The sequence below is a fragment of the Petaurus breviceps genome, unplaced genomic scaffold, assembly GCF_028583685.1.
Source record: "Petaurus breviceps papuanus isolate PSGF00001 unplaced genomic scaffold, PetGlider_PUasm1.0 174, whole genome shotgun sequence".
Taxonomy (NCBI): Eukaryota; Metazoa; Chordata; class Mammalia; order Diprotodontia; family Petauridae; genus Petaurus; species Petaurus breviceps.
In genome coordinates this window covers 33,480,131-33,492,942 of record NW_027185761.1, presented here as the reverse complement: position 1 = coordinate 33,492,942, position 12,812 = coordinate 33,480,131, and the positions used below count along the sequence as shown (strand labels likewise).

At 38.1% G+C, this 12,812-nt stretch overlaps 1 protein-coding gene across 3 annotated transcripts in view; it reads left to right on the top strand.

Moving 5' to 3' along the window:
- The window catches only part of CNTN4 (contactin 4), a 598,977-nt gene that overhangs the window by 315,482 nt on the left and 270,683 nt on the right, over window positions 1-12,812 (top strand). For all 3 annotated transcript variants that reach the window (XM_069084072.1, XM_069084073.1, XM_069084070.1), the window contains exon 5: window positions 7,221-7,316. In XM_069084072.1, coding sequence (XP_068940173.1) covers window positions 7,221-7,316 — 96 coding nt within the window. The remainder of the gene's footprint in view (window positions 1-7,220; window positions 7,317-12,812) is intronic.

Sequence of the window (12,812 nt, the reverse complement as noted above, 5' to 3'; positions counted from 1 at the left end):
ACAGAGAGAGAGAGACAGAGAGAGGGAGACAGAGAGAGAGACAGAGATAGAGACAGAGAGAGACAGACAGAGAAAGAGAGAGAGAGACAGAGAGAGGGAGACAGAGAGAGAGACAGAGAGAGACAGACAGACAGAGAGAGAGACAGAGAGAGGGAGACAGAGAGAGAGACAGAGAGAGACAGACAGAGAGAGAGAGAGAGAGAGAGAGAGAGAGAGACAGAGAGAGACAGAGAGAGACAGAGAGAGAGACAGAGAGAGAGAGAGAGAGAGAGATGCAATACATGCATATGGAGCTTTTCCTATAGGGAAAGCACCTAAAACTTCTTATGAAATAGCAGCAGCTTCCATTCCAAGGAACAGTGATATAAATCCACAGGTGCCTTCAGGAGAGAGGTCATCTAGGAAGTGTCTGACAATGGCTTCTGGAGGGTAGGCATCATTTCATTTTGTCTTTGTAATGCCAGCACTTAGCACAGTGCCTGTCACATAATAGGTCTTGATGATTGATTAATTCATACAGATCAGAGGAAGGAAATAGAAGCAATGGTGGGTATTGAATTTTTCTGAAGTAGCTGTTTGGTGAACTGACATTAGCTCTTGCTAATGTCCACTGCCTTTCCAGGTCACACAACATGGCACAGAACATTCCAAGACTGGTCAAAGTCAATGACCCATTTCAAGTGAGTCATGTGGAGAAAAATTATATTGCACAATTAAATTTGACATTACTCAGGGATAATAAAATGTTAGATAAGAAATTGAAAGTGTTTGAGGTATAGGTAATGTTTTTATCACTGCTACAAATTGAAGGCAGGCATTTCCAAAAGAAAAAGCAGACTAAGTATAAGAACAAATAGTTCAGAAGATTTCTAAGAATGGTATTTGTATTGCTGGATTGTGACTAAAAATAGAGAAATTATGGCCTCCTGTATAACAGTGGAGTACACTTAAAATAGGTCAACCTTGAAAATCTAAACAAAAGAACTTGAAATGAGAAGAGGTAGATAGGTCAAAAAAACTGACCCAATATTTCTGCCATAGGTAGCTATTATAGAGAATAGCTACAAGATAAAAAAGAAGATAGCAAAAGATTTCTAGCACTTTATGGGAAATAGAACACATGGAAACAAGAGATAAACCCCATGTCCTCAGGTGTCCATATCCAAATGCTCAAAGTATGTGTCACAAGAAATTAATTGGAGATTCTAAACCAACCAGGCAAATTTAACAATAGATGATACTATGAATCAGTGGAATGGAATTCATATCTGGAATATGGCTCTAGAACAGAGAAAAAGTGGGGTAGGTACAAAGGGAAGGGCATGGAATTTGGAGTCCAAGGCATGGGATTTGGAGTCCTGGGTTCAAATCCCAGCTCTATAAGCTGCCTGTTTGACTTTTGGCAAATAACAATCTTTCTGGGCCTTAGTTTCTTCATCTGTAAAATCAGGGGGTTGACCTCACTGACTTCTAAGATCCTTTCCAGCTCTTAATTTGTAAGACTATGAAAAGTGTACCGTAATTCAAAAATAACAGACTAGCTGAAGGATAGAGGAAGATATCGAGTAAGATTATGTACTAATAAATTCTATTCATATGGGAATATAGAAGCACAAAGTAGTGTGATATCCATTCAACTGCCTTTAATCAGTAATTAGTAGCTTCTTGTCAAATAGCAGCTGAGCATAGCTGATGTATATAAAGAAGGATCAAGCTTAAAGATCAATCTAATAACATTAAATTTAATGTGGATGAATGTTAACATATGTAAAAGTCCTATATTTGTGATTCTTACATTTTTTATTCCAAGGATAAGATAGTGTTGGAGCATGAAGGAAGGGAAGGCAGGTCATCTGAAAGATGTCCAGGAATTATAGTAGATCACAAAACAAATATGTGTAAGTAATTCAATATGGTAGTCAAAAAAGTTCATGGGATACTGGGCTTTATTCACTGAAAAATGTTGCCCAGGATAAGATAGGTTGAAAATGAGCTTGCACAAATGAATCTTCATGGGAGCAGCTAGGTGGCACAGTGAATACAGCACCAGCCCTGGAGTCAGGAGGACCTGAGTTCAAATCCAACCTCAGACACTTAACACTTACTTGCCATGTGACCTTGGGCAGGTCACATAACCCCAAATGACCTGTTTTCCCCTTCCAAAAAGCAAAAAACAAAACAGAACAACAAACAAACAAACAAAGAAAAAAACAATCAAATGAGTCTTTGTTCTGTGGCCAGTCTTAGATGCTACATTTTAAGGAAAGAAATTGATAAAATGTAATATTCGAGGAAAAGGATGTCCAAGATGGTGAAGGGTACCAGAGTCATGCCATATGATAATTGGTTGTAGGAATTTTGGTTAAGTTGGAGATGAAAAGTCTTAAGGAGAGAGGACTAGGGATTAAATATGTTCTATTTACCCCAAGAGGTAGATTTTGGAAGCAATAGGTGGGAATTACAAGGACAGATTTAGGCTCAGTTATAAGGAAACAGTTCCTAACAGTCAAAACTTTCCCAAAGTTGGATAGACTTTCCCAGGAATTGATAGATACCTCTTCACTGGAGGTCTTCAAGCAAAGTCTGATATGAGACTATATGTAATTCTATACTTCATATCCTATGAAATCTCATTCAGCGTTAAGTATGTCCAAATTGTGTGTGTTTCTTTCTGAATGGGTAGAAGAAATAATGAAGAGAAAGTTAATCTCATTCCCTCTTCTGAATGTATCCTATCCTGTCATCAAGGGCCATTTTCAGTTGTCTTAATCTGTATCTTGTCACTGGACCCAGATGACTCCTGAGGAGAAATTGAGGCTGGTAACTTTGCACAGCCCTCCCTCATTTAAATACAATTCACTTGCATGTTGTGACATCACCTCCCGGATGTCATGGTCCTCTAAGCACAAACAACAACAATAACAATCATGTGATCTCTAGCCTGGAAAGAAAAAAATGTCCTCTTCCAATAGAGACCAACTGACTCCTATAGCAGTCACTTTTCTCCTGACTTTTTTTTTAAATAACAAACTAGGTTCTCCCAAGACCAACCTTCCCTTTTCAAACTCACTTTTTCCTTCCCTTATACCCTTCTGTTGACCTTGGCTTCCCTTCCTCTTATTGGTCTTCCTAGCAGTCATTTGGTGATGACCTCAAAGAATTCCTCACTCTTTCTGGCTTTCCTTTATTACTTCTCAGGGATTATTTGCTTCTTCCTAAGTCATATTTTCTGTAGCCTGTATCCAACTGTTTATTGTAAAAGGAAAAGAAAAAGCAGGGAATTTACCTTATAAACTCTCTGTTCCCCAATTCTAATCATTCAATAACTTTCTAGGCAGAAAATATGTGACATGGATTTTCTTTTTTTCTCTCTCTCATGTTTCTGTGATTTATTCTGGAGGCCTGCATTCCAATTTTTTCCCATATATTAAAGTTTTTCTTATTATTTTTATTTATCTCAGTCTGCAGCTTTAAGACCTTTGTCAGCATTTACTCCTCTAGGAATTTCACAAATAAATCACTTGAATATATGTTATGTTTCTCTAATCTCTCTTGATAAGCTTTAGCCTCTAAATAGTATAGAAAATTATCTAATCATGCTTTAAAAAAACTGATAATGTATTCAGTAGGAAAATAAAATAAAAGAACAGCTATTATCACCACAAATCATATAATGCACAAATCCAGCCGCCATGAAATGGTACATTCTTTAGAATATAATTGCTAACAAAACTTGCATAAAACACTCTCCAAGAATAGCATCACCATAACTCACTGGGCACTTTGTATCTTCCTTATGAGCGTATCACATTGCAACTTGTAGCATAGTTATTTGCATACATTTCTTGGTCTCACTGCTAGATAGTGAACTCCTTGAGGGCAGGGATCATGGTCCATTTCATTTGTATCAACTTTAGTCCCTGGCACTTTGCCTTGTATCTAGTTAACATTGAATTAACAATTCTCTGAAGAAGTGCTTCTGTCCCATTTCAAAATGCCAGTAGTTCAAAAGACAAAGAGCCAAATGCAAAGCTGAATACTAAGTCCTTCCATGGAAAACATGTAAACAGACCAGAGGGTAGGGTTGATCAAACTGCCTTTAGCCATAGCCTGAGTAAAGATTAGCAAAAGGATTAAGGAACAATAAGATATGAATTCAATTTTCTCCTTCTTGTTCAGCCATTTCATTTCAGTCCTATGTGACTCTGTGGTACCGTTTGGGGTTTTCTTGACAAAGGTAGTGGAATGGTTTTGCCATTTCCTTCTCTAACTCATTTTACAGATAAGGAAACTGAAGGAAACAGCATTAAGTGACTTGCTCAGGGTCACACAGCTAGTAAGTGTCTGATGCTGGATTTGAACTCAGGTCTTCCTGACTCCTAGCCTAGTTCCCTATCCACTGCTCTGACTTCTAGTTTTCCTTTAAACAATACAGCAGTCCCATTTTTCAATAGGTTTATCTTTTGGCTGTATTCACATTATTCTTTTTCATTTTGGGTCCCTACATTCTTTTTGTCCCCATATCCACAGTGAATAGTTGAGGGGGCAGGGTAAGTATTTTACTAACTCCAACACAAATCTTCATCTCAACATACACACTCTACATCTATATTCCCTGAAAATTGGAAAACCCAATCAAACTATTTTTTATACAATGGCCCAGGGGACAGAGAGCTGACTTCAGAGTCAAGAAGACTTATTAGTTCAAGTCTTGATTCTGGCACCTCTGGTCACGTGACCTTGAGAAAGTCATTTAAGCTATAAATGCCGTGAGCAATTCTCTAAAACCCCAAATTGACTCTAAGAGGTACAACTACATTGATAAGTTGAACAAGCATTTAATGAAGTACCTACTATGTGTCAGGCACTTATGGAGGAATTCCTCCCCTTGAACTCCTTCCACGGATACAATCACTAGTCTGATGACGTTTTAAAATGCTGAATAAGTAACTTTAACTCTTTTAATAATGAATTGACCAGTTCCGGGATTGAATAAACCAGACTTGCATCGCTTTTATGAAGACAGTTAATTGCTCAAAGAAAAAAAATTCATGATATGGCCTATTGCTTGCCTAGTTTATTTTTTTTTGGGGGGGGGCGGCGTAGGAAGAATAGGAGATTGCTTGGAAACACACAGCAACAAGGATTTGAATATAAGCTGTAAATTCCATTTCTTTTTACTTAATCCTACAAAACCTGGACAAAAAGTACTACACAGACATATGCATTTTTCTTTCTATTCGAAAAAGAGCTAACTGTTTGTAATTACCATCTGTGTGGGCGGTTATGGCTGAAAAGACCAATTTAGGCCCAACAGTGATTTCCACACTGAACATTCCTGAATGCTGCCCCTAGATTAGCCTCAGCAGCCATTAGCAGGAGAGCTTGCTGCTATTTGTAACTGTCTCTAAATGGGCATGGATAAGGTCAAAATTTGGCACAGGGTTACATATTTTCTTGTTAGAGGCTCAGAATCTCTCTGATGGTACCTGATAAATACATGCAAATATTATTTTTATCAAATGTCTGGGTTGCTGGGATGTTTCCTGACTGTTTTCCCTTCTATCCAAAAAGGCTGACTTAAATTTTTAAAAGGGTGGGGGGGGTAACCAACCTTCAGGATCTACTCTTGCCTTTTCAGAGCCCCTGCCTGAAATCCTTTTTGGAAATGATCTTTCCCCCTACCCTGAGTTCCTTCCACCACTTACTCAACTCCTATATTTACAGTTTTCCAGTGAGATCTTTTCATGTGTGCACTTCTTACCCCTCCTCCCCACAGATTGCAACCCCCCCCCCCCCCAGAGCAGGGGTTAAATGTTATTCATCACTGTGTCCCCTAAGGCATCTCATGTAGAGTCAGCAGATAACCAATAAATGTTTGTGATTTGATAATGGAATGAAATGCTTGTCTGAGCTGCCTCACTTCCAGGCATAACTCTGGATGCCTTCAGCTGTGCGCCCCCTTATTAGCAGAATTAAAGGCTGATTGATCGAAGAGACATTTGAGGTAAAAAAAAATACATAAAAATAACACCCTATGAGTACTATAGCATTTTAAAAACTTGTCATAAATCATTATGCCTTCAATTCTCTGAATGAATCTAAATTAGCTTTGATAATATTCATGGAACATGTGCTCTAGCACATGAGAAATCAGGCAGTGAGTTTCAAGACATTCAGTCAATTAGACCTATCCATGCTTTCCTTTTTTGGTTGTTTTTCAATGGAATATATTTCTCAGAAGAATTCTGAGTGAAGACCCTGATCTTTGTCTCCAGAATGCTAAAAATATGGGTGAAAATTCAGATAGATGAGGGCTTCAGGGTACCCAACACCCACATCACTCAGTCAATAGATTTTTGGCATCATCTTTTATGTACAAAAGACTCTTTGCCAGGCACTGTGCAATTACAAGACATGGACCATGCCCTTAAGAAACTCATAGACTGATATGAGAGGGCTGTGAAAAATTATTAAAATATTACAAAAGATGGCACAGGGTAATAGGAAGCTAGGTGGTGGTGTGGGTAAAATAGTGGACTTCGACCTGGAAACCTGAGTTCATATCCTTCCTCAGACACTTACTGGCTCTATGATCTTGGGCTAATCACTTAACTGCTGTGTGCCTCAGTTTCCCTATCTATAAAATTGAGGTAATAATAACATCCACTTGACAATGTTCTGAGGACCAAATGGGATAACATAACATATGTAAAGTTCTTGGTGAACCTTTCAGGTTTCTGACTCCAGACCTCGTACTCTGTCCATTGCTCCACCTTTTTGTTTTGTTTTTGTTGTTTAGTTGTTTCAATCATGTCCAATTCTTCATGATCCCTTTTCAGGGAGTTTTCTGGGCTGAGGTAAGAGACTGGTTTCCTAGATTTGAACTCAGAAAGATAAGTCTTCCTGATTTCAAGCCCAGTTCTCTATCTGCTGATCTGTCTAGGTATTCCTATAAAAGGGGTATTAAATGATTCCTTCCCAGCTTTAAACTTCACTGAGTCTGTGGTTTTAAGATATGAAGGTGACTAGAAAGCAAAAACATTGAAAAAGAAAAAAATAGTGAATTTTCAGGTCATTGTTCATGGCAAAGACTTTTTTTTTTTTCCAGTAGATGTCCCTCTCTGAATCAGAAAACAGAAAACCCATCCCCTGCAAGCTATGGTTTGGTAGTTTGCAAATTATAATGGTCCTTCTCTTCCTCCCCTCTCTCTCAACAGATCTGGAAAACTTCAAAACACGAACAAGAAGTACAGTGTCTGTCCGCCAAGGTCAAGGGATGGTGCTGCTGTGTGGCCCCCCAGCTCATTCTGGAGGTAAGCACTACAGCAAAGTCCATTTTTGCCCATCAGTAACCTGCTCTTCATCTTGTCAAATGTTCTTTCCTCGATTGGCACCAGCTCAGGGGGAGAGTGCAATTTGTAAAGATTTCCATGATCCCTCAGGGCAGAAGAGAAATTATTTTGGGTGCCCATTGTAATCAGGATGTGAAAATGTCAGATTGTGAAAATGTTCCATCCCACTTAATACCCACCTGGCATGAGGGGAAATGACACCTGAGTAAACCTCTGTCAAAGACATCTTTCTGGATGAAGTGAAATAGCTAATGCTGCCAATATTTATTATTGACTTAACATGGCGTTGGAAGGACGGCACTACTTTCTTTTATCAGGATAATCTGGTTTTGGTAAAGATGAAAACAAGGATATCTAGGGATCACAACAGTCAGGAAGTCTTTAGGAAGACCATAATCCATGACTAATGATGTGCTGGATTAAAGACAGATATAAGGAGACTCAATAGATATAATTAAGACTCAATATTTAATTTACTAAATTTAAGATAAATATGATAAAACATGATCTTAGATCTGGGACCTTGGAAATCATTGAATTCAACCCTTTCATTTTACAGATGAAGAAACTGAGTCACAGAGAATTTGAGTAATTTGTCCCAGGTCACACAGGTAATAACTGTCAGAGATACCATCTGAACCTGGGGCTTACTAATTCCAAACACATGTCCAATTCATAAAGCCATGCTACCAAAAGAAAAGAAGTCATGTATCCAGGCACATATGGAGTAAATGGAAATTCACGTATTTTAACCCAATTCCAAATTCAGTATCCTTTCCACTGTGCCATGGTTCTTCCTTCAAGTAATGAATAATGGATAATAAAGAATTCCATTTATGTAGAGGTTTTTATCATTGATTTCCTTTCTAATTCCTTGCATTTTGTTGTATGCATTTACAGACATTATTCCAAAACGGGGTCCGGTCTGTAGGTTTTACCACACTGCCAAAGGTGTCTATGATACAAAAAAAGAGCCCCTGTACTCCTTCCAGAAAAATGGAAAATTGATCATTCAGGTCAAAATTCACCTCTGAATAATTGAGGCCAAAAGTATTAGAGGATAATAACATCGATGTTGGTGATCATAAAATCATAATCTTAGACTTTTAAGGGACCTTAAATGCTCTCTATTCTAATCCTTGAGGCTCAGAGAAATTTAATTCCCTAAGGTTTCACAGGTAATAAATAGCAGAGCCAGGATTCAAATCCAGGTCCTCTGACTCTAGCTCCAACATTCTTTCCATCACGATCCACTTCATTAACAATGATAGCTCAATTTATATAGTTTTTTTAAAATCACTTCCCATATATCATCTCCTTTGCATCTCACAATGTCCCTATGAGGTAGATGCCAGATATCATTGCTCCCATTGCATAGTAAAAAAAAAATTGAGGCTCAGTGGGTTTCCATGGCTATGAAGCTATTAGGTGCCAAAGGCTAGGACTGTATACATTTCTAATAAAGGACCTGGCTCTAGGTGACCCTACTCCTCTATACCTCAATGGCACTAATAAGGTTTCCCATCAATCCTGGCATCCACTTCACTTCAATTACTTGCTAATATGCCTTTGTCTTTTGTCCTATTTTCAAATGTCACAACTTTTCTCTATCTCAGCTGAAGTCTCAAGTAGGAGAAAAGAATTTATCAAATTAGTGATTTAGTTTCCTTTTGTGCTTTTAATGACAATTTTAAAAAATGCCATTGAGTGTTGGTTGACCTGAAAGATTCTGCCTGCGTTCCTATTTTTTAGAGAAGGAACCAAGTCTTTGTCTCAATAGTTTTCCATTGTGGAAGTCTTGTGTTCATTCCCTCCAATTTCATCAGTGCTTAAATATGAAAACACCTTTTATCAAAACTAGACTAACATTTAATTCTGGGATGCCAGCGTAAATGGAGGGATAATTCAGGAATCTGTTAATTGCTCTTCCTTGATGAAATCAGTAACAGGCGTGACAGTAACTCCAGAAATGAGATGAACAATGAAAGCATCTTAAGAAAAAACACTATAAAAAAGCATGAAAAAATCATGGCCACATGCATAGAGAGGACACAAAATCTTCTTCCCTTTTCCAGAGAGGAACACATGGACAAGCTGTACCAAAGTCTCCTAGATGTATATTTCTTTCCCGGCAGCTGCTCAGTTGCTCTAAAATCCTGTTCCTTGAGCTGTGCTGACATTCCTGACAGTTGAGACGGTGAAAGACAAGGAAACAAATATTCACATCATGAGCTTCATTAGAAACAGCATCAGCACTAGCTACACCAGCAAGAAAAGGAAGGAAAATTTGCAGACTGAAAAAGTAAAGGTCAAAAACTGAAAGAGGTCATCTCCTAGATATAAAGCAAGATGTGGTGTTGTTGGGGTTTTTTTTTTTTAACGAAACTGAGCATTTTTATGAAATTGTTCCTCTTCCCCCCACTTCATCCCTAGGAACCTGAAATCCACCAATGTGAAATGTACAATAGGAATCCTGTCATTGGGTTTCTGGTATGTGCATCTCCCTGCCTTGAGACTGGCAGGCTCACTGAATTATTGGGCTCACTGAGCATTTTAGTCCAAGCATATGGCATCCCTGTTGCAATCATAGGAGATCAAGCAGTGGAAGGAAATGAGTCAGCCTTTTATTCAATCAGCATGGTACTGAGAAATGGCATGAAATCCATTGTAAGCAATGCTGTGTGTCCCATTTTGACTGCAGTGTCGTGTGTCAGGCCAGTTCTGGGTAACAGGAAAATGAACAGCAATTAATCTATTTTGAAATGAGTTTCAGTCTGCAGGTAGTTCTGGTAATCTCACCATCACCGTTTGGCTCCTCATTTTGCTGGCTCTTATTCTGTGTATCTTGACTCACTTTCTATGTTGTTAAATAAATTTCACTATTGAATTTTGGCTTGGCCCCTGGAAAGTTTCTAAAATATGCTCAGCTTGTCTTTGGTGTTTCTTCATGGGAGAAATAAAAGGAGATTTTAGAGAGTTGGGTGAGACCAGGGATTTTCCTCACATGTTGGTTTTTTTAACCAGCTATGTAGCCCCAGTACTTGATAGTCTTCAACTACACCAAAGCTGAAAAGAAACAGGTGAGCCAAGGAACTTCAAAGAAAAGTTTTTATTTCAATTTTCCTCTCGTATGTAAATCAAATGAGTCTTGGTTAGATGGTCACATCTATTTGAGGAGAATATTCCATGCTCCTCCTTCAGTCAAAGAAAAGATCTGAAGTCTTCTGCTAGGGAATAGTCTGTGGATGAAAGTAAAATAGAGTCAGCTACAAGGATGTTGAGAAGGGAGATAAGTATCTGGGAGATGGGCTTATGGTGGGAGAGATACACTCAGAAATTCTGTTTTAGCTTTTGGTATGTAATAATTTAAAAACTCACAATTAGAAACAACATGGCATAATGCAAAATGAATTGACTTCAGAGTCAGGAAGATTAGGGTGTGAGTCCAGCATCAGATATATACTAAATGTGTGACCCTAATCAAGTCACTTAAACTCTTAGTACCCCCCAAAACTCTTTAAAATTATGTTACAGGGCAGGCTCTGATCTGTACCAATAAAGGCAATTTCCTCAATTAAAGTCCCCATATCAGTGAAATCACAGGTCTAGCCTAAAATAAATGCATAATGATAGTATATATAAATGCTTAAAAAGTAAGTTATACCATTTGATTCTCATAACAACTCTGGGAAATAGATTATTACTATTCATACTTTGCATATGGAGATAACAATACTGGTAATTCTGTCTCATGGGATGATCGTGAGGATCAAATGAGATGTTCATATAGCCTATGCATGACATCCCCTCTCTGTGTCTGACTCTGTCTCTTTCTGTATGTCTGTTTCCCGTGCCCTTTCATTGGCTCACTCACTCAACCTGAACTTGAATGATGGCAGATCATGGAGTTCCCAGAGGGGGTGGTCATGTTTCTAAAATGTATTTCATCAGGGTTTTTGGAAGAATTATATGTCTGCTCCTAAATACTCTAGCTTTGGAGCCCACACCAATGTGCTTTCCAATTAACAAATAAACCCAGATGACACCATTAAGTCATAAAATATGCTAAACAGAAGGCAAAAATAATAAGAATATGAATAGTATAATATTTCACTCCAAAAGTGAGGCACATATTATTTCACCAAAGCATACAATGTCCATAGGGAAGAGCATTCACAAACTTACAGAATTATAACAGGGTGATGTCTCCCTAGGGACATGTGTTCAGGACCATTCACAACTCCAGACTACTGGCCCTAATGTACTTTGTCTCTCTCTGGAACAGTCTGCTCAATATTGCATTGTTGGTAAGGGTTGCTCTTTCATTCCTCCACTAATAAATGTTTGTTTCCTTCCTTTCTTACCTTCTACTTCATACTCCGCTTAGACCTCTCAGCTCTTCCAGGCTGCCAAGGTGGTACTAAGTCAAAAGCAGAGAACCATAAGCGTAGTGTATGTAGAGCTTTCACAGGTCTTCCCTGAGAGATTTCCACTTTGCAGCCAGTAGGTAGCAGTGCCAGAAAATGTGGTGAAGCCTTTCTGTTCATCTCTTTCCAGAGATGATATCTCACCATTTCATATAGAAAATATTATGAAAACCTCCAAAGGCTACATAAATATCACCATAAGTCAAAGTCAACCAGTAAATCTATATGTAGGCATAGTAGAAATAAATCAAGCATGTCCCAAATGAGTCATTCAGCCTCAGAATTCAGAGAGCACCCAACTGATTCAATATGACATATTTCCCAGTTCTAAGCACTTTGCTTTGTTCTGAGATTAAGGACTCCTTGTTGAATTGAATAGCTCTGGAGATTAAGTAAACAGTAACTTCATAGAGCTATACAGACTTTCAGAATTTTGTGGTGCTTCAGAGAAAAACATAATCCTTCTAATACTTGGGCAAGTATCTACTCAACAACTTGTTGGACAAATGGGCATCTAGCCTTTGCTTGAAGACCTCAAGTAAGATGGCACTGGGGTATACAATTGCATTTTTAATATATCATTAATCATTAGGAAGTGCTCTCTTTTATCAATATTAAATTTTGAGTCATACTAAGTCATATTTACTATATAACCTTGGGCAAGTCACAGTGCTTTGTTTCCTTAAAGTCAGGGGGTCAGACTTAATGACCTCTAGATCTGTAAATATATATGATCCTACATGGGTGGGGAAGGGGAGAGTTAGCCTAAGAACCCCTAACATTAGCTACAATATTATTTCTATGGAAAAAGATGAGTTCTACATTCCAAAGTGTTTGTAAATATGCTTTTGAAATGTACATTGAATTCTATCAATCTGTTTAATTTTGGCTAGTTCTTTGGTGGATGCATGATTTTGTTGGTTTGGGTACTTGTTCCATTAATACAAATCTCAATCCTTCACTTAAGTTATTGTCTATCTATCATCTATCTATCTATCTATCTATCTATCTATCTATCTATCTATCTATC